Source organism: Notolabrus celidotus, chromosome 1, assembly GCF_009762535.1.
Source record: "Notolabrus celidotus isolate fNotCel1 chromosome 1, fNotCel1.pri, whole genome shotgun sequence".
NCBI classification, from domain to species: domain Eukaryota; kingdom Metazoa; phylum Chordata; class Actinopteri; order Labriformes; family Labridae; genus Notolabrus; species Notolabrus celidotus.
In genome coordinates, this window is record NC_048272.1 from 21,439,709 (window position 1) to 21,461,727 (window position 22,019).

General features: G+C 42.1%; 1 protein-coding gene across 1 annotated transcript in view; it reads right to left on the reverse strand.

Annotated features, from left to right (window-relative positions):
• Positions 1-4,562: 4,562 nt before the first annotated feature.
• fer1l4 (fer-1 like family member 4) overlaps positions 4,563-22,019 on the reverse strand; it is a 32,786-nt gene continuing 15,329 nt past the window's right edge. Inside the window, exons 21-49 of the mRNA XM_034692540.1 lie at positions 19,316-19,448; positions 18,229-18,329; positions 18,017-18,104; positions 17,805-17,921; positions 17,562-17,714; positions 17,248-17,443; positions 17,008-17,132; positions 16,780-16,914; positions 16,507-16,680; positions 15,554-15,664; positions 15,306-15,467; positions 14,605-14,785; positions 14,303-14,415; positions 14,095-14,211; positions 13,770-13,812; positions 13,504-13,604; positions 12,891-13,025; positions 12,691-12,810; positions 12,477-12,604; positions 12,151-12,321; positions 11,111-11,265; positions 10,755-10,936; positions 10,585-10,670; positions 10,400-10,498; positions 9,763-9,880; positions 6,499-6,622; positions 6,079-6,386; positions 5,844-5,944; positions 4,563-4,927 (exon numbers count right to left, since the gene is read on the reverse strand). Coding sequence (XP_034548431.1) covers positions 4,747-4,927; positions 5,844-5,944; positions 6,079-6,386; positions 6,499-6,622; positions 9,763-9,880; positions 10,400-10,498; positions 10,585-10,670; positions 10,755-10,936; positions 11,111-11,265; positions 12,151-12,321; positions 12,477-12,604; positions 12,691-12,810; positions 12,891-13,025; positions 13,504-13,604; positions 13,770-13,812; positions 14,095-14,211; positions 14,303-14,415; positions 14,605-14,785; positions 15,306-15,467; positions 15,554-15,664; positions 16,507-16,680; positions 16,780-16,914; positions 17,008-17,132; positions 17,248-17,443; positions 17,562-17,714; positions 17,805-17,921; positions 18,017-18,104; positions 18,229-18,329; positions 19,316-19,448 — 3,958 coding nt within the window. The 3' untranslated portion in view covers positions 4,563-4,746. The remainder of the gene's footprint in view (positions 4,928-5,843; positions 5,945-6,078; positions 6,387-6,498; positions 6,623-9,762; positions 9,881-10,399; positions 10,499-10,584; positions 10,671-10,754; positions 10,937-11,110; positions 11,266-12,150; positions 12,322-12,476; positions 12,605-12,690; positions 12,811-12,890; positions 13,026-13,503; positions 13,605-13,769; positions 13,813-14,094; positions 14,212-14,302; positions 14,416-14,604; positions 14,786-15,305; positions 15,468-15,553; positions 15,665-16,506; positions 16,681-16,779; positions 16,915-17,007; positions 17,133-17,247; positions 17,444-17,561; positions 17,715-17,804; positions 17,922-18,016; positions 18,105-18,228; positions 18,330-19,315; positions 19,449-22,019) is intronic.

The following is a 22,019-nucleotide window of genomic DNA, read 5'->3' on the forward strand; positions in this document are numbered from 1 at the left end:
AGAGTATCTTTAATTCATACAGGGAGAGAGTAAACCCCAATACACCAGTCTGTTTAATTCATACAGGGAGAGAGGACTACTGTACGGAGGAGGATCCGGGGGAGGCGTTTTGCTGCTTGGCAGTGCAGATAAAATTAGAATAAAGTCCAGATTTTAAAATAAGAAAATACAGCTGAGGAACATGACTGATCCAGTTTTTTTTTAAATGTTGAAGAGAATAAAAATATTAAAACGCTTCATTCTTTAAACTGGAAAATATTCCTACACTATTTATTTTTTACACACAAACTTCTAACTACTCTGAATTCATTTTACTGAAAAAATTGCAAACACACAAAGAAAAGATGAAAATAAAAACTGCCTGAGATTCTGAGATGCTTTTATTGAACCACTCTGATTAGCCTATGGAAGAGAAGTTATCTTTTTTTTAATTTCCAAGGAAAGTCTACAGTATTAGCTACTGTGAGCAAGCAATAAGGTACATTTTGATCAGAAGCTCATGAGTGTCAGTTTTGTAGGTTTGCAGCGATTAATCAAAGTACTCTCTGAATTCAGAGTGTTACCTAATGATGACAACAATTGAAACATAAGGGTTTCAGGTTATTGCAATTCATCTTTATGGGAACACAAAGTGCTATGAGCATCAATCATGGTGCAATAAAAGTCTGACATTATTTTGTGTAAATTATAGGGCGCTGTTGGCCTAGTGGTCTAAGCATGTGACTCATGCACAGAGGCCATAGTCCTCATCCCAGTGGTCACAGGCTCGACTCTCGACCTCTATGAATCACTGCATGTCTCCCCTGCTCTCTACTCCCACATTTCATATCTCTCTCTGGCTGTATCTAATAAAGGCAAAAATGACAAAAACATAACTTTAAAATAAATAAAAATTATGTGTAAATTATTTTTAATCAAGTGGTCTTGTCCCTTTTAGCACACCGTAGTTAAGCTGCTGCAGTGTATTCCTGCTTCCTGCAGCCATCAACATGGAAACAAATGACAACACTGCACGTTTGAATGTTTCACCTTAAAAAACTCGCAGATCTGGGGCGCTGGTGGCCTAGCGGTCTAAGCGCCCCACATACAGAGGCTACAGTCCTCGTCACAAGGGTCGCCGGTTCAATTCCAGACCGGTTGACCATTTCCTGCATGTCTTCCCTGCTCTCTACTCCTCACATTTCCTGTCTCTCTTCAGCTGTCCTATGGATAAAGGAAAAAAGCCCAAAAATATAACTTTATAAGAAAACTCCTAGATCTTGCCAAATCACAACAAATGTTATCCTCAGACTCTATCCAAACAGAGCAGAGGGGTATACTATGAAGGGAGTTCAGCATATCCTAGATATCTTCTCCTGATCCGGCTTCACTGAACTTGACAAAGGAGATCGCGCTAATCTGTCACACAAAGCTGGTTATCAACATGTTGAGTCAATCCAGAATTACCCTGAGCGCGTTCACATGAACGGGGCGGAGAAGGCAACATGTGACCAATCACAGACACGGACAGTCTGCCGTCAGCACATCGAAATGAATTTCAAACACTGCACTGACATAAGAAAAATATGAAGAAGTTAAATACATAATCCAGATTAACTTCAACACAGCTGAGTTTGAAACATGAAGGAAGAATTGAGGGATCAGACAAAAACAGTTTGAATGCACAAATGACGTCTTATTTCTCATCTTAGTGCAGATCTGACTATAATAACTCTGTTTATTGATCATTAGATATATCTGACTATAATAACTCTGTTTATTGATCATTAGATATATCTGACTATAATAACTCTGTTTATTCATCATTAGATATATCTGACTATAATAACTCTGTTTATTCCCTGACAGTGATCTCTCTCTCTCTCTGATTGAATCTTGTCTCGTGTGTGTAAGTTTTAGACGTAATATTTCAGCTGCAGCCCTGACGGTATCAAACTGAGCGCTGTGGTTAAAGGACTAATACAAATGAGAACATGATTCAAAGTAATACGCGCAGTTGTATAATTAAAACAGTAGCCTAAAACGATTTCATCTGAATAATCTGACTTCAGACTCTGTTTAAGTTTGATGTCAGGAATGATAATCAATAACTGTCATTAGTATTTTATATATAAAATCCTACAGGTAGATAAAGTGTCCTGCCCGTCTCTTCTCCCCCCTCCCCTCGCGATCAGCTCACAGAGCTCCGTGATCGAGTGATCTGATTAGTCAGTGGGTGGAGTTTTCTCCAAACTGATCTCTGATCCTGAGCATAACCTGCTCCGGAGCAGGTTAGGAGTTCAGCATGAGTAACCATGGTTATATACCCTGGTAAGGAGTGAACCACCTTCGTAGTACAGAAGATCCAGAGTTAACCCTGAAGTTACCTCGATAACCACAAATCCGGCTTCGTAGTATACCCCTCAGGTCTAGACCATACTCTATGTTATTTTATCAACAAAGACCCAACATCAAGACAGGATAAGATCCAGTCCCATCTTACAGACAGGACTCAGTCTGATCTCATCTTAATCCGCCACGAGCAGAGCACTTTGCAGCGTTTAGCAAGTTACAGTGGCAAGGACAAACTTCCTTTAACAGGCAGAAACCTCCAGCAGGACCAGACTCAAGTTAGACACACATCTGCGGAGACCGTGTTGGAGAGAGATAGAGGAAGATGAAGAGCGAGAGAGATGATAGTGGTGAGATGGATAGTAGTAGTTGTAGCAGCTGGAGTCTGGTATGTTCACAGCAGCTGAGATCCAGAGGAACCTATGAGACAAGGGAGCTCAGGGACTCCAGAAAGGTCTATGGTTAGTAACTTTAATGGGAAAGGAAGAGTTAAAGTAAGCGTCAGGGGGTGAGATAGGATCCCACTGTTAGTTCCCCCAGCAGTCTAAGCCTATAGCAGCATAAAAGGACAGTTACAGCCTACTCTTAACAGTAGAGATCAGTCATTTTCTATATTGAAACACTCCCTTGTTTAATTTCTACACACTCCACCATCAAATAAATAGTTGAAGGTAAAATAACTTGTGCGTCGTCTGCAGTCAGTGGACATGCTTTTACTGCACAACCCACTACTCTCCCTCTAACTGTACATCATTTCCTTTCTGCTCTCCAGGGTAACAACCCAACATCATCAGAGTCTCAGAGGAAACAATCAGAGCCAGTTTCTGTAAACAAACCATTCCTGGGTTCCTCTTAATCAGCCTGCAGACAAGGATGAAGTCTGAGGAGCACGAGTTATACTGTTCTTCTACTGCTCCTTTTCTTTCTCATTATCATGATCCCATTGCAAGAATAAAATTGCTCCTGCCCTCCAGAGGATTAGCCCTCAAGGCTTTAATGAACCGAATTAGAGCTAGCATTTCAATAGAATGAAAACTGCATTTTAAGAACAGACGGATCAACAGGATGTTGTTACTTGGTGGCTGTAATCAATACGTCAGTCTCTAGGAGTTTGTACCTGAAACTCAGCAGTGTCTTTGGTTTTCATTTTAGGAAAAAATCTGCATTTTAACATCAATTAGATCAACTTTGATAAAGCTTTAGTTAGAGCTGGCACAGGCTTGGACCAGATCTTAGTTATGCTGCTATAGGCTTTGACTGTAGGGGGAACTAACTCACTGGGATCCTGTCTTTCCCTCTCTCTCCTCTCTCTGCCTATTACTTACTTGAACCCTCCCTGTCCCATTAGAGTAACTAACCATAGACCTTTCTGGAGTCCCTGAGCTCCCTTGTCTCATAGGTTTCCTCTTAGTTGGATGTGCCAGACTCCAGCTGCTACATCTACTATCTGTCTCACCACTATCATCTCTCTCTCTTCCCCTCCCTCTATCCCTCTCTCCAACACGGCCTCAGCAGATGTGTGTCTAACATGAGTCTGGTCCTGCTGGAGGTTTCTGCTGTTAAAGGAAGTTTGTCCTTGCCACTGTAACTTGCTAAATGCTGCAAAGTGCTCTGCTCATGGTGGATTAAGATGAGATCAGACTGAGTCCTGTCTGTAAGACTGTAGGACTGGATCTTATCCTATCTTTATGTTGGGTCTTTGTTAATAATAGAACATAGAGTACGGTCTAGACCTGCTCTGTTTGGAAAGAGTCTTGAGTTTGTTGTGGATTTGGCGCTATATAAATATTGATTGATTGATTATAATGCTATATTAAGAATTATCTTAGTGCTATGAGGCCAAAATCAGACGGATTATTCAGTGTGCAGTTATCAGCCTTTATTCTTTGAATTATTCCAGATCAGTCATTCAGTGTAAAAAGGATAAACTTGTACAAATAAGAGATTTAAAATCTGCTCTGAATCACTGTAAAATCTAAAAAATCTATTAATTGACTTCTCTCCTTACTATCTCTAAAAGAAAATGTGTTATTATAAGAGGTTCAGATTTATGTAGTTATATTTTTCTCTTCACAGCTATAAAATATTTCTGTGCACAATCTTAAATTACAAAATATACATGTATGAATTTAATCTACAGTAATATATATATAGATATATATATAGATATATATATATATCTATATATATATAGATAGATAGATAGATAGATAGATAGATAGATAGATAGATAGATAGATAGATAGATAGATAGATAGATAGATATAGATAGATATATAGATATATAGATATATGAATGTATATGAATGAATATTCAGTAATGTCCTCTTCAGGTGATCTTAAACTGGATTAGTTCAGGGGGAGAAACTTGAGGCAGTCCAGCAGGAGTGATGAAGACTCTTAACCCACTTCTCCTCATCCATTGACCATGAGGTTGGAGATTTGCTGCGGCAGTGTGTAGACGATGAGGCCGAGGAAGAGGGTCAGGACGGCGAGGATGGCTAAAGCGATGATGTACTTCTTGAACTTCTTCCAGATGAGGAAGATGAAGGTCTTCAGCGGGTTGATAAACCAGTTGAAGCTGGTGGTGGGACGACTAGAGAGAGAGGAGGAGACGGTTTATTAATGACAGCTGAAGGTTTGGTCTCATCACAATTAGGTATTTCATCAAATGCTGTAGTTAAAGGGATAGTTTGTTTTTTTGTTTGTGCGGTTGTATGAAGTTCTGGTCAAGAGTCAATGTCTTATCATAGACTGTCTAATAAATGGAAGTAGTATCTGTGACGTCACCCATCTGTTTCTGAAGCGCTGTTTTAAAGCTGATCAGGCAGGACCCATATTGGAAATGCTGAACTCAACCTAACTTCGTCCAAGCTGGTGTGAGGTAAATAGGCGGGCCTTTAGCTTCCTCGCTAACAGCTACAATGTTGCAGCCTTTCAATCAAATAAGTCATGCCCTTATTTGGGCAAAACTCATAAGTTTAACCTCTTCAAAAATACTGTTATAAAAAATAGAGAGATGAGCTATTCAGACTTTTCAGACGTTTTTTTAACCAGGCTGTAAACATGTTTATTTCTGCTGTAAAGATCGTCTTCTTTGAATGGGTGTGTATGTGGTTTCCTGTGTTTCTGTAGCCAGCCTCTAATGGGCGCTTGATGAACTGCAGTTTTTAGCACTTCTGCATTGGCTTCATATTTTAAGGCAAGAGGTTGCCGCTTTAGTATGAATTAATGTCTGAGTTTGACTTTATTAAAATAAGCTAATATTAAGTAAAGATGAACCCTCTGAAGCAGCTGACAGCCTAGTTTGTGTTCCGGTTCTCCCGCCGGTTTCTCAACAAAAAGGCAAATCAAGGATTGTGGAGTTTTTTTTTTAGTGCGACAAGTTAAAGCAGTTCCAGTGTTCCTAACAACACCTGAATATTGTTCTAACACTGAATTTGTAAGTGCATCTATTTGTGTGTGTGTGTGTGTGTGTGTGTGTGTGTGTGTGTGTGTGTGTGTGTGCATACTTTGGTTTGTCCAGGGGCTCAGGCTCCTTGCGTGCTCGTCCCACAGGGTTGGCCTCAGCTTGCTCTAAAGTCACCAGCTGAAGCTCTGCCTCCACTTTCCCCTTTAAACACACAGCGTCAGAATGAGTACAGAGTCTAGATTAGCTGTACTTGAAGTATTCACCAGCATGAACAAAACGAGGCAGGTTCATTATAAAGGTCTTTTAAAATGATTGAAATTTGGCGTCTTTTGTACCATGAGCATGTAGGTGTTGCCGCTGCTGTCGATGTACTCAAGCTCCTCCTTCTTCATATTCCCCCTCTTGTCCTTCTTCTTCTTTTTCTTCTTCTTGCCTCCTTTTTTCTTGGCCTCCTCCCTTTCCTTCTCCTCCTTCTCAAAGTCCTCGGCTGTCTTCAGGCGGGTGAGCGGCCACCAGCCCTTCATCTTCTTTGCACGAAAGATGGAGAATCGAGGGCTGGCACGATCCTTTGCCATGTCGATCGTACACTTTCCCGATGTCTTCGCCGGTCGCACCATGTCGTTGAGACGCAACTCGATGGCTCCTGAAAGAGAGAGAACAAAGGAAGACGTTTAAGTTTAAAAATTGAAATAACTTATTATATGATTATATGAGAGTGCATAAATAATACCCAGTCCTGTGTGTTCATGTCTCACCCAGGAAGTCGTTGGCTGAAATGCGATCGTAGTCCCACACCTGAACTGACATGACAGCCGGCTGTCGAAACTCTGACTCCTCCAGAGAGAAGAAGGACTCCTTCTTCTTATACACCACCTCTTTCTAAAAAGACAGACGAAGAATGTAACAAACTGAAAAACATCTAGATATGTAACTTTCTAAATCAGAGTTTGTTTCTGATGAGGCACAGAAGGAAGGTCATGAAGTGACTTAAACCTGAGGATTATCAATCAGTGTCTCTCTTGTTAGACGGCTATAGGATAAGGAAGAGTGTTGAATCATTCGGCTGAGAGACTGATGTTAAAAAATTTAACATTCATTACTATCAATAGTTTTGTCAACAGATGAGTTAGCCATCCATCTGAAGGTCTATTAACTCTCTTGTTTTAGCTTCTACGAAGATGGAGGAGAGAAATGGACTGTCAATCACAGGTCATTCTGATGTGTCCTTTCAAAATAAAAAAACAAACAATTTTTTTTTTTAAATGGCAATAATTTTTTTTTTTTTTTAGGTTATATTTTTTGGCCTTTTTGGAACAATATTCATTAGAAACTTGGATTTTGTTCATAATCTCACTTTGAATGTATCCGAAATCATTGTAACATGCCAAATTTCCAATGGCTTTTATTTTGAAATTTCAAATAAGATATAGCTGTGATTGGCAGGAACACATTTTCAGGTGTTTTCTAATCAGTCTGAATCGAAATATTTGAGTGGAAACAGAGTTGTGAATTACCTGGCTGTTGCACATTTTCATATTGTAGACATATTTTATTTTGAAAATCCATAAACCACTAATTTTTCACTTTCGGATCACTTCCAACATTTGTTACATTCCTGTAGAAGTATTTCTGATTTTGTAAATTTGTTTTCTTAAATGTGAATATGTTGTGGCCTTGATAAAAGTGTTTTGCTAATGTCATTTTGAAATTTGCATTGCACTTCCCAGCCACCATACAATAATCATTGAGCTCTAGGTAGTCCACTCCAGTAAGCTTCTTAACAATAAGAGCATGGGTTTTATTTCCTATTAGCCTGTTGCATGTATACACATTTTTCCCTTCTGGTTGAGATTTATGTGTTTATAGAAAATAAACAAAAAACAAATTATTTGCAGAGATTCATGACTATTGCTTAACTGTTGTTTCAGAACAATGGACCGCAATTGGACGCACAGTATGTTTGGGTTAAATGCCCCAAATGTAAAATAATAAATTGCATTCTTTTTCTCCAATATCGCACGTTTTTTAGTTTTAGAGACCCTATAAAGCAGGGGTTCCCAAATTGTGGGTTGGGAATCTCTGGGGGGTCACAATACACTATTGGGGGGTTGCGAGATGTCTTCCCGAATTTTTAATATATTTTTTAATTGTCTCAAATGCAAGGTTATTATAGTTTTGCATGTTTCATTAGTTTTTATTTCGTTTTGACTTTTTGTTTTCAATTTCAGTTTAGTTTTAGTTAGTTTTTGAAGCGGGTTTGCTAGTTTAGTTTAGTTTTTTTTTTTTGAAAATGCTTAGTTTAAGTTTAGTTTTTATTACTTTCAGTATTAGTTCTAGTCTTTTGAGAAATGGTCCACATATTTTATCACCTTCCACTGCAAGGCACTTGGGCCCTTAAATGCCCATGAGTCTGCCTCAGTGACACAGTCATATTCAAAGTAATCCCAAATGGGGCTCTGCTGCTTTCTCCCAACTTTCGCTGCCATTAACGCTCTAATAGTAAGTAAAGTGTGGACGCTCTGCTAGCAGGTAAAGTGTGGAAGCGTGCCTGCTTGTGCGACTGCACCGACTGAAGTGAAACTGGCAGAAAATAAATAGGAAATACTGGTAGATACTCTGTAGGATAGTACTCTCCCCAGGGTGTCGGTCAGAATACACTGGACAGGAGACAGGAGGGAGCTTTAACCGTTCAGTGAATATTCTCCTTGTACAGCACAACAGTACAGCAGACCCAATGAGGCCACAGAGGAATTGGTATGAGTGTGGTCAGAAACACATCAAATAAATACACAAACATGAGGGTGATGGTCACAATATAGACACTTAGGCTAGCATTACTGACCCCCCATAGTGTTAAATAATATGGTGATTCACTGATACATCCTTAACAATAAAAGCAGGATCAGTAATAACCAATAGTCATTGATACAGAGATAATGATTCAGATGCTACCAGTACAAGCATACTAATAATCATATCACTCTAACACCACTGCTACCAATTCACCATTAACACTCATAATGGTAAATTAACAGAACAGGATCATATGGGTGATTAACAATATGAGATGACGCATGCGCTCATGGCATCTATTTGATTTCTCGGAAGTTTTAACACACGTGAATGCCTATGGACGGGAAAAGTCAGTTCTCCGTCTCTTTATAATTATAGGACGCAACTTACTTGTTGGGCATTCACGCACACATGAACGGTTATAAACAGGGCAGGTAGTTGGAGCGAGAGAGTTCATCTCTAGTCCTCCTGCAGTTCTGCCTCGCGGTGAGTGCGCACACCCGTCAGCTGCAGGCTCTGTTTGGCGCGCTCCCGCGCAGATGCAGAGAGCAGAGAGCAGAGAGCAGAGACGTCCACCCGATCAGTCTCGAACTTTATTCCATATCCAATCAAAATATGAGTTTAATATGAAAACTAAAGACATTTTCTCTATAATTTTAGTTTATTCTAGTTAGTTTTTTAAACTCACTACAGTTTCAGTTAGTTTTCATTTTTTTGTGAAGCCTCGTTTTTATTTTTATTTCAGTTAACGAAAATGTTTTTTCACCTCTCGTTATTTCGTTAGTTTTCGTTAACTATAATAACCTTGCTCAAATGTCATATTTAAACCAGTATTGTAAAAATATCGACAAAAATAGCAGTTAAATTTGAAATAAAACTTCCAGATAAAAAATGTTCATTCTGGGGTTTTTTGTTCCTTGTAGACACAGAACCCCTGAGGTCAGGGTTAGTTAACAGTTACTAAACAAAAGCCTCAGTAGCAGCAAGTTCATTAATTTTCTGCACACCAGCTAAATGGAACATGAAGCAATGTATAATCACTTTTAGGGACAGTGGGGGTCGCAAGTCTTTGGCACCTATATTTTGGGGGTTACGGGCTGAAAAGTTTGGGAACCCCCACTATAAAGCTCATATTATAACTTGAACCCTGGCCAGTAATCAGTGGAAATGTTAACCTTCAGTAAGTCCAAGTGTGTGTATGCTCAGAATGTGTGTGTTGTGTGCACCTCTGTAGGAAGGTAGTCAAAGCGGAATACAAATCTCCAGTTGAAGTTTCCTTCTCCAGTCAGAGAGTTGAAGTGGACATCTGTCTCCTGTTTTTCTCCTTCCAGTCCCCTTACCCATCTGCAGAGGCAAAAACAAGAGCAAGGCAATGTATCATTGAACGTTAAGTCAAGGTTCCTCAATGTTTTCTAAATACTGCCAGGGTATTCACACAACGTAGGACTATGAAAATAGCCTGCATTAGTGAGTCTTACAAATTCCTGCCCTGGCCTGTAGGGGCACTGTTGAGAACTGATTTAACACATACACACCTGCAGGTCTTAACAACTGTGGTAAAATGTTACTAAAGAGGTTTGAATATAATTTTTGCATGATTTTAAACATGACCAACAGAGGACACCAAAAAATGTCCCCGTTAGTTTAAGTCCCCTGTTGTAGGCTGTGTGCCAATGACTGAGACCTCTGTTTGACAGATATACAAGCACACACACACACAGATGAACATACACTCAGAGAAGTCACCTTAGATAAGAAGACACTTTGTGATGTGTGTGTGTGTGTGTGTGTGTGTGTGTGTGTGTGTGTGTGTGTGTGTGTGTGTGTGTGTGTGTGTGTGTTCGTTTTTTGTGTGACTCTAACCCTTTAACGTAGATGTCTGAGGAGGGATCACCGGTGAACGGGTTGACATCGTCAAGAAACACATCGTCCGTGTTCCAGATGATAACACGCAGCTCGTACCTGACATCGTGAGAACAGCAGCAAAGGTTAAACATACTAAGTCTTTACTATTCTACTACTCTCTATTTGATAGTTTGTTGACCTACTGTTCAGGCTTGCGAGGTTTGATGTCAATAGCAGGTGGAGCTGGGATATCAGTGGGAAACATGTCCACCCACATGTGAAGGTAACCCTGAAACACACGCACACACACATATATTAGCATGTCTCCTGTTGTGCCAGTTTGTACTGTAGTCATTGTTTGTTATATTCTCACCTGTGGCAGTCCAGGGTTGTCCTGGTTCAGCAGGGATCGGATCTCCACATGTTCTGGGACCAGATGAACGGCTCCTGGGATGAACTCTTTCATCTCCCCCCAGCGGTGCAACACGCTCAGGGCTGCATGTTCCTCCATCTCTGCCTCCTCTTCTGTAGTCCGCTGGTTCTTCTTCAGCAGAGCTTATAAAGACAACAACAAAGACTTCACTCAGTAACGCATTAGAGTTACAGTCGAAGTATGATGGTGGCAGCATTGCATGGTACATGACGTTGTCTTTATGTCTTCAGGAGTACACACTTTGGACACTTCTTTTATAAAGAGGCACCTCAGAACATGTTGTCTATCCTTCCTACCTTCAGGTACTGCATCAGGTGGGATCTTGAAGATTTTGTTGAGCACTTTGACCTCAGATGTTCTGTACTCTGGAGACATGATGCCGTTCTTTCTGCAAAGTTCAGCCAAGATGGCTGACGGCTTCTTTGAATCCCGCCACTTATTGTAACCGTCACTTGAGAGGAAAATTGTTACACAAATAGACAAAACAAATAAACATCAATCGGAAAATGTTCTCTACTAAGAAAATGTATGAAACCAACAAGACACAAAGTCCCTTACTACTGACCCTTTTAGTCCTCGTAAACAGTATGATGTTTTTTGGTGGGCGGGGCTAAGCTGGAGGTTAAGAATAAAACTAAAAACGCATTTGTCGGCGATAGTTAGCAAGTTATTTTTGGCTTGTTTGACATTACGGTTCTCTCTGAATATGTGAGGTCAGCGAGAGATGTGCTTGAACAAGTTAGGTTCTAGAATTCTAGAATTCTAGAATTCTGTTGTTCTAGTTCCAGAATGTCATAGTTCTGGTTTCATAGTGCTGTGGCTCTGCTTTTAGAACGTTGCAGATCTGACTCTAGAATACTTTAGCCCTTCTTTAGAATGCTGTAGCTCTGTTTCTAGAACGCTGCATATTCTGGTTCTAAAATTCTTTTGTTCTGGTTCTAGAATGCCATTGTTATGGTTTCATAATGCTGTGGCTCTGTTTTTAGAACGCTGCAGACCTGGTTCTAGAATTCTGTAGCCCTTCTTTTAAAATGCTGTGGCCATGGTTCTAGAATGATGTAGCTCAATTTCTAGAACACTGACATTCTAGAACCTGAACAACATAGTTCTAGAACCAGTAATGCATAGTTCTGGTTTCATAACGCTGTGGCTCTGTTTTTAGAATGCTGCAGATCTGATTCTAGAATGCTGTAGTCCTTCTTTTAGAATGCCGTGGCCGTGGTTCTAGAATGCTGTAGTTCTGGTTCTTATGTGTTCTAATAATGATATGAAAGTGTCACAGTTTTGGGACTTATACAATGTTGTCTCATTTGTTATATGAAGTTGTGTTACTAACACATCATAGTAGGTAGCCAGACCACAGCTGGCTCTGTGGCGGCTGTAGAACCGGTTCTCCAGGTCGACTCGTGTCTCTCCGACAATATCATCAGACCCCAGCATGTCATGGTCGTACACTTCAACAATCATATCCGTCTCCAGCGGGAAAGAAATGTTGAATTCAAACACTCTGGAAGACAATAACAGACATTCAGAAAGTGAGACAGACAGACAGACAGACAGACAGACAGACAGACAGACAGACAGACAGACAGACAGACAGACAGACAGACAGACAGACAGACAGACAGAGGGTTATGTTGAGGTAAACAAACAGACACTGACTCTCCAAACGTAGGGTTGAGCTGTTTGGGGATGTATCGATCACTGGTGTCCTGACTCTGCTCTCCAACTGTGACCACCAGATATGGGTCTGCTTTACCATTGGGGTCTGTTGGAGTCAGACTGGTGGCCTGCAGGACAGAAACAGAGCTGTTTTTTTAATTCTAATTTAAAAAAGAGACAAAGACTGGTTTTGGACAGAAAGATGGAAAGGTACCTTGACGATATAGACCCGAACCAAAACTTTGATTGGTGAATTTTTGGGGATCCCATTGGTGATTCGACAGGTTGTGTCTTCTTCATCTCCTGAGTCAATCGGATAAACCAGAAAGGAGCCCTGACAACAGAGAAGTTATGAATGAGTTTATCTTTGCAGAGGGAAAGACAGACAAACAGAAATCCCTCCGTCCACAGTACCTTGTATTTTCCCATCAGCCTCTCCTCTTCATCATCATCATCATCCTCAGTGCTCGCTCTGCCTTTATACAGCGGGAAGATCTTCAGCCAGTCCTGAAACTGACTGAACTCTGACTCCAGATCACCTCCATACAGCTAAACAGACAAACAGATGATGACATAATAAGCATTTATTTTTCTCCTCATTCTCCATTTCTCTCTTTTTATTTCTCTTTTCGAGTATAGGTATGGTGAGGGTAGGACCTAGCATGGACTTTTTGAGCCTCACTTTTCAATGTAAGTCCCCAGGACCCATAGGTAGGTACTTGAGTGGGTCTAGGAAAATTGAAAGGGTCCCCATAACATTTAGTTTCTTGAAAATTGAAGCATTAATAGATTTATAGACATCATCTGAAAAATAGCATCCGCAAGTGTCTGCACTATTTTAGAACAATCTTTTAAAAAGTTAATACTAGTTGTCACTTAAAAAATGTCCTTTAGAGCCAACAATGTTTGTACCCAGCATTCTAAAAACAAAATACAACATGTTCAAGATGGATACATTTCACCGCTGCTTCCTTTAACCCTTTAATGCACAGGACTCGACTGACAGACATCTCACTCTGACTCGCACCTTTAAGATGGCAATTGTCTTGCGTTTGGGAGGCTCGATCTCCACTACCACGATGTCCTCCTCCTCCTCTTCAATGTTTTCCATCGACAGCTGAGCTCCATCTGAGCAAAAAAAGATTGTTCACCAGAGGAAGAAGTAAAGCATTCAACCACAAATACATAGCACATGAATAAGTAAGACATCCAGCTATTATTCAATTTTTTTTATTAAATAGAGAATTTTAGAAAATAGACAGTTTTAGGACACTAAAGCAGTAAAAACTCTACCTGTCTCTGCTTCAGCTTCTGCCCTCTCCTCTTCCTCAGCAGCCTGCAGACGATATACACATCAGATATGTATTGTTTGGACATGAACTGGTTTAATTTCTTATTTAAATATCTGTTTCTGACTTCTGTTCTTTATGCATTTATATTTCTAACGACTCCGTTCAAGGGTAATCAAGTATCAAGACCTTTTTGTTCTTTTGAAAGATGATTCAGTAAAGCACAAAAGCCACGTTCTATCTGGTTCAGCAAGGATTTGTTGATATCTGGAACTGTTCTGACATGCTATAAGATCATTTTTTGTTTTAATTTCTCTGAGGTTTCTCACTTGTCTCTCCATCTCCTGCACTGACGCGTAGTATTTAGACCACCAGTCCAGCTCCTCCTGGTCAGGTGGCTCCTCCTCCAGCTCCTCCCCATTGTCCAACTGCTTCTTCAGAGGAGCCTGAGGAGCAACATCAATACATCCTCTGATCATTTAGGAATAAATGTGGTTTTAGTTTGTTTGAGAAGTTTTGTCTTTATGACACACGTACGTTAAGCAGTTTCATTGGGTTGATGGGGATCTTTGACGTAGGGAGCGTCAGGCCGCTGAGTCCGATACTCTTCATTGTGGTTAGAGGGTTGAGGGTCATTGAATTCTGGGTTGCTGAAAAGACGCACAGAAAAACTGTGTGAGAACTTCTATTTTAGCACAGAAGTAAAAGAAAAAATCAAATCACAAAGCTTTAGATTATACTGGAGGTCCCAGGCCTGTATTTGAGGCAGGCCTCTGTTTCTAATTTGCTCTGACTGATAAGTTTTAAAGATGATTTATGTTTTCTCTCCGTGATATCACCTCTTGGTTGTGGTTTTGGCTCTTCCTCCTCTTCCTCTGGTTCCTCCTCAGGCTCATCAGGGGCATAAGCCATGAGGCTCTGGACCGCGTGTGTCCCGACCAGAGCGACCCGACCAAAGGCTCGATTCTCCACCACAAACACCGTCAGAGGAGGGTGGAGGTAGGCCTGCTCCGGCAGCTCCTGAGAGGACCAAACAAAGGAAGAGGACACCAGAGGACGGTTATTGAATGTTAGCCGTATCTTTTCTCTGCATGACTGTGGTAAAAAAAAGAAACAGGCATCCTGTTGATTGAAAGTAATCTGATCAGATTGAAGCTATCGGATAACATCTTAAAGAAGAATTGGGTTGGCTATAGCATTGGAGAAGGACTGGGAAACTTTGATCCCAAAAATAAGCAAAAAATGTGCAAAGAAAATGTTTCATTAAAGGGAACAGCTTTCATTTTTCTGCTTTTGTGAATTTTTGGCAACCCTTGGGGACAAAGCATGATGCTTGAAGCCTCAACTGGAACACAAACGTGAGATCGAACTACCAGATCCTGAATACAAAAATGGGATTTCCCAATCCTGGTCATTCTAATCCAGGTGAAACCTTTGGAACAACCTTGCCCAGGTCTGCCCAAAGTTGTCTGAATTTACTGAAACCACATTTTTTGTCTCTGTTTGAGTTAACATCTCTCTGAAACCATCACTGACTGACCACATCCATGTAGAGGACCAGCTCCTTGAAGTTAGGGTGAGTCTTGTAGCTCTCGATCTCCTCAGACTCCAGCTGACTTCCTGCACACTCCACCTTCACCATGGGGCGCTCCACCTCAAACAGCTGGACTCGCTTCAGCTCCCGCAGACCCCAGAACAGCACCTGAACACACAAACACACAGGTAGGACTTAAATCCATCATACACCCATATGTCCTGTAAACACATCTGCAGCTGTCTAACAGTTACCTCGATCCTGAAGGTCTTCAGTACGGGTCGGACTCCTTGCGGGATGATGTAGCATCTCTGTTCTTCGAGGTACGTCAGTTCCTGGGGGTCCACACTGCTTGGCAGTCGGGGCTGCAGGGGATTGGAAGAGTTTTCTATGTCAGATTACAAATTCATTCATACATGTTTAGTGTTCCCCAAGGTTCAGTTTGGGCCCCCTGGTTTTTGTCTACACATGCTGACAGTGAAAGTCGTCAATGATATCAGGATATATCTGGGTAGCAGAGAACCATCTACCCTGGTACTCCTCAACCACATCACTCCATTTAATTGAGTCAACTTGAAGCTCTTAATTGAGATGCTAGAATGGTGCACTTGCTGTCTGGCACAGCTTTAGAAAAAATGAGTTATAATCTGTTTGGGACTCTAAGGGCCTGTGTCCACTGACAGCATTTGTGCAAGACACTTTTTATCAAAACAAATCAGGGAATGCCCTGAAAATTATGTCTTGAGAAGTAACTTAAACGAGAGCACAGAATCGGCCAAACTAATTTCCTCAAGCAGTTCATTCAACAGCTGTTGGGTCTGGACTGAAAACATCTAGTCCCGCCTTGTTTTCAGCAGAGTTTTTGGGATAGATAGCAGATCTTGGCCCGAAGATCGCAGAGTGTGCACTGGAGTGTATGGTGTTAAAAAGTCAGAGAGATAATGGGGGCCAAGACCCCAAGTTACAATAAAACTAACCGATCAAATCTTAAAATCAATTCTAAAATGTACTGGCAGCCTATGTAAAGAAGCTAAAACAGGCGTAATGTGATCATATTTCTTGGTTCTGGATAAAAGCCTGGCAGCTGAAGTCTGTTGAGGGATTTTTGATGGATCCAGTCCCCAAATTAGACCACTTTCTTTGACATAGAGGCACAGACAGATGTAGTGTCGTAGTGACAGATGACTGATTGATTAAAAGGTGTCACCTCTCCAAACTTGAAGTAGTCCAGCTCAATGAGCTCAAAGGCAGCCAACAGCTCCCCGGCAGGCTGCCTCCCCACCGTGACGTCGTAGAAGCGAAGGTGAGGTTTCTGGTAGTACTGCTCCACAGTTTTAATCTCTGGCTCAGCAAAGGTTCGACCCAGAGGCTTCGGACTCCCCTGTGAGCAAACACATTCAACACATTCAACACATGACTCCTTCAATATGCAGATTCAGCAGACTGTGGAGGATTAGAGGGAGATGAATGTCAGAGGTACCACGGCGTCTTCGTCGTAGATGTTGATGATGATTAGAGGAGGGTCTCGTTGGAGATCCTCCCTCGTTCCCTCCAGCAGAACTCTGTCGAACAACAAACACTCGCACCAGGCAGGAGAGAGGGTGCTCGACAAAACCTGAAAACACACACACAGAATAATGACGTGTTAAAGGGGCAGTATGCAAAAGTTATGGAATGACTTCTCCACCAGAGGGATGGTTGTGCTTACCCTGGTGACCTGACACTGTGTGGAGAAGATGACTCTGGCGAAGGGATCCGATAGGCCGTTGTCATCAGCAGCTATCAGGCCACGCCCCTGATACAGGTGGCATCGTAGCTGGAAGTACCTGCTGTCTACAGAGAGGGTAGAGAGATGACCAGGATGGACAGGTTACTTCTCGGTTCAGATAAAGCTTGAAAAGTCCAAATAACAAGTTTATTTTGGAGGACATGTATGCAGGTGACTCACCTTGGCAGGACAGATTTATGGGTAGCTTCCTCTTCCCTGCATGGACCAGCCTCTTCTGCTCTTCCTCCTCTTCTTCATAAACCGGCAAAAACTCCTCCGGCAAGCAGTCGGTGACCTCTTTGCTGTACTTCGCAAGACCAAGCCACAGGTAGACCTCCAGCTTCGCAAAGATGTCACCTGCTGAACCTCCCGGAGACTGAAAGGACAGACAGAGAGACCGTCAGGTGGAGTGAGAGGGATCATCTGTGGTTTGAGACACTGGAAGGCAACAAAGGGAGGATGATTTCAGAAACAGAGCTTCCGTCATTGGTTACCTTCATGTAGAGGGTGGTGAGTCGCCCACAGTCCCGCCCTCTTTGCTCTTCAACCAATGAGAAATAGATGGAGTGGGCGGGGATCCTGACGTAAGCCAATCGCTTTCTTCCAGTTAGCAACCAAAGGAACACGTCAGGGATAGTCGTCTGGGGCTGGAGAAAGAGAGAGCAGCCAAGGGGAGTTGGTTTCTAATCTGAGAAACAGTAAACAATATCCATGGTGACCCTGAAATGACCTCTGACCTCTTTGGCCAGGAAGCGAATTTTCTTAAGGAGTCTCCTGCTGTCAATCAGACGCTGTTTGGCCGTCCGTCTGGTTATCCTCCGCCTGGCTTTCACTCCCTGTCTGGCCAGCAGGATCTAGAGACAGACAGACGGACAGAGAGAGAGGCTGACTATAGATAGATGGTGACAGGTAAAGAGTCAGACTGTAAGAAAAGAGAGAACAGACTCACCAAATTCTTCTTGATGAAAGTCCTCCTGCACCTGTCCAGGTTGTTGGGACGAGACAGAGACCTCCTGTCTGAGATTCCATTAAACTGTCTGCAGAGAGACAGGCGGGAGAGCAGAGACAACAGAGGAGAGGAAGAAGTTAAATTACACAAATTAAATCACATTGAATCAAATCTGCTGTCGTTGAAGCTTGAAGCTGAGAGAGGAGACTGACTTGCAGGAGGTCACAAACTCCAACAACACCTCCAACAAACGCTCCTTGACGTTACTCCTTGGCCTTCTCAACAGACGGTCAACCTCATCCAGACCGATCTCCTGGAGGACAAACAGAAGAGGAGCAAAAGATGTGACCACAGTTGGTAGAACTGCACAATACACATTATGTAGTTCTTCCAGACTAGTGTAGTAGCACTGCTGTTTGTTGTATGGTTCTGGGTTAAGTCCTTTTAGAGATGGTGTCTGTTAAATGGTGTTCTGATTTGCAGAGAGGCGGCTGCTCGGCCTCCAGACCTGCTACTTGCATTTTCCTGCATTGGTTGAATGCAGAAAAAACAGTCCATTTAGAGAGTAAAGGGGTAGGACTTCCACCAGATCCATGTCTGGTCCACTGCGGTCCGGCTCCATGCTTTCTCGTCCATCAATGCCAACCGGCTGTGTATTCCGAACGGAGCATGGAGCAGGACCGCCGGACAGCTGGAGTCATGTGACCAAGGTTTTCCCAAGATAATCTCTGAAACAAAGGATTCTCCTCCTCCTCTCCATCTGCTCTGTTGAGATTGATGCGTCGTGCTCCAGCATCCGGCGAAAATAGAAGTCTTGTGTATCTGATCCGGAGGGCTTCGTCCTGCTGGATCAGAGACGCAGCCGGAAAGCTACGGAGCAGGTCCAGTGGAAGTTAACACATTGATTAGAATAGAAACCTATCAGATCCAGTGCTCTGACGGATAGGAGATGGACCAGACACGGATCTGGTGGAATTTGGCCGTTAGACGTCATTTCTCAACACCCATCAGTCTTGGTTCTGAATTGGCTCATCCAGTAGTTGACAAAGGGAGCATTGATGAAAGTCTTGACCACTGGAGACACCTAAAGCCCCCAAAAGTTGGCATGTACCATCGTCCTATGGGTTCCAGGATTGCATAAATCCCAATAAGTGCTGTTAGCAAGTAATTCCGCATGGAAGACTTTGAATTCAGGTTTCAAAAAGAAAACAAATGAAACACATCTACAAACACAGACAGGCTGCACCCTGTGTTGTTATATTTCTCAATAAAAGGAGTATAAAGTCACATGATCCTCACCAGTCGGTCGGCCATCTTGCTGAGCAAGTTAGCCTGATAGAGACGGAAGCTGTGATCTTCAAACTGACTCCAGACAAACAGACAAGGCTTCGGTTTGGCGGAGGGTGGCTGGAGAGGAATGCACTGGAAAGACCTGAGAGACAGATACACAATCACAGACATCAAAACGCTGTACAGTAGACTGAAGGTGCTATGGTTACTCCTCCAGGAATCACCATTTTATCATGTTGAATTGTAAAGAAATGAGGAAATACAGCCTGGTGTTGGCAAAAATTCAGTGCCAGGTGGTAGACAAGTCTAAAAGCAGTTAACCCTCCTGTTATGTTCAGGGTCAGATTGACCCTTTAAAAGTTCAAAAATTAAACAAAATTGTTAAAAGTGTTTTTCTCAGCATGAAACATATTCTACTTGCCTTAATTAGCGTAATCAACATATGAAATAAAAATGGTTCCTTTCACATATTTGCAACCCCCCCTGCATGTTTATATTGCATAGATACTGTTCATGGGTCAATTTGACCCGGCAGTCAAAGTGGAGGCTAAAAGGAGTCAGAAGTGTCAAATACTAATTGTTTCTTTGCAGCTGTGTGACATATTTCAACCCAATCACTCACACACACACACACACAAACACACGCACACACAAACATGAACGCACACATGCACACACCCACACCCTCTCCCAATCTTGACCTCATCTGTAAAGTGCGAGTATGCAGGTGTTGGCATGACTTTTGACGGGAACCTTCTCTGTTCCCGTGGGCAAACTCCAACCACATTGAGGGGACTCTCAGCAGGGTAGTGATGTGTCACGATCAAAAGCTGCGGCTCTGAGAGTCGATGCTTTATAGTGAGTCAGAAAAGCCGGCTCGCATCGAGAGAGAGCTGGCTCCCAGTTTTTTCCTTTCGCTGCTTAGCTCCATAGACTGTAAAAAATATGGACGTAGTATCTGTGACGTCACCCATCTGTTTCTGAAGAGCTGTTTTGAGACCAATCGGCTGCGGCAGCCATATTGCTTCTGTCGAGCCAGTGTGACGTAAAGAGGCGGGCTTTGAGCCTCCTAGCCAACGGCTGCAGTGTTCCCACAGGCAGCTGTGCCTCTCATTGGAAGACTGGTAATCTCAATATCTCCGAAATTGCCGAATTAGAAAAAAATTCACCCCCCTCACAGTGAGAGGACGTCGAGAAATTAGCTATTCAGACTACATTCATCTTTTGTACCAGGCTGTAAACATGTTTATTAATGCTGCAAAGATCGTCTTTTCCCCATTCATGTGTATGTGACTTCCGGTACTTCCGGAGCCAGCCTCAAGCGGATCCTCGATGAACTGCAGCTTTTAACACTTCCGCATTGACTCATATTTTTAGACCGGAGGTTGCCGCTTGCTTAGCTCTCACAGTGCTCAGCCCCAGCTCTGCTCACAGCAGAACTTTGTTTTGATTGGTCAGCATGGCGGTCATGCGGCCAATCACGTGAGGATATAGGATACAGGTGATGGAGGGGAGGCTGTGTATTGTGGCAACATCTGTTCCCTCTGAGAAAGTCTTCTCGAAGACAGGGCAAATACTCACTGAGAGGAGAAATAAGATCAGCCCATCCAAGCTGAGATATCAGATTTTTCTCAATGCCAATCTGAACTGAGGACATTAATAATGTTTGCTCCAGTTTGGTTCTGGCTCTGTTTGCTTGAGTTGGTTCTGGTTTTGTTTGATTGAGTTTGGTTCTGGTTCTGTTTGCTTGAGTTGGTTCCGGTTCTGTTTGCTTGAGCTTGATTCTGGTTCCGTTTGCTTGAGTTTGGTTCTGGTTCTGTTTGCTTGAGTTTGGTTCTGGTTCTGTTTGCTTGAGTTTGGTTCTGGTTTTGTTTGATTGAGTTTGGTTCTGGTTCTGTTTGCTTGAGTTTGGTTCTTGTTCCGGTTCTATTTGCTTGAGTTGATTCTGTTTTTTTTTGCCTGAGTTGGTTCTGGTTCTGTTTGCTTGAGTTGGTTCTGGTTCTGTTTGCTTCAGTTCGGTTCTGGCTCTTGTTCTGTTTTCTTGAGTTTGGTTCTTGTTCTGGTTCTATTTGCTTGAGTTGATTCTGGTTTTGTTTGCTTGAGTTGGTTCCGGTTCTGTTTGCTTGAGTTTGGTTCTGGTTCTGTTTGCTTGAGTTTGGTTCTGGTTTTGTTTGATTGAGTTTGGTTCTGGTTCTGTTTGCTTGAGTTTGATTCTGGTTCTGTTCTGTGGATATGTTTGCAGTTTTTTGTTAATTTGTACAATAAAACAGTTTGATTAAAATTCTAAAAAAAAGTAAGAATGGTTTTGTAACAGAATAAATGCACAAAATTGGGCAATTATAAGGCTTCTCATAAAAACATTTTACGTAAAAGGGTTTTCAACACACAAAACATTATTTTTTGCAAAGTTAAGGTAAAATTTACGGCTTCAAAAGATCCTAAATTAAGAGCCGAAAAGTCGAAAGACTCTGAAAAGAGCCTACTTCCCATCACTACAGCAGGGGAGGGGAAAAACATATACAGATTATCTGCAAGGGAGTCCTACCAACATTATACTCTGCATCTACACATGATACACTCTCTGTCAGAGCTTTACAAAATGAGCAGCAGAAGTAAACAGGTGATAACCCTGGCCCTCCTCTTTGATCATGACAATGAAAGAGAGGATGGTGTGTCTGAAGGTGAAGACCATCTTGTGGTCAATTCTGAGTCT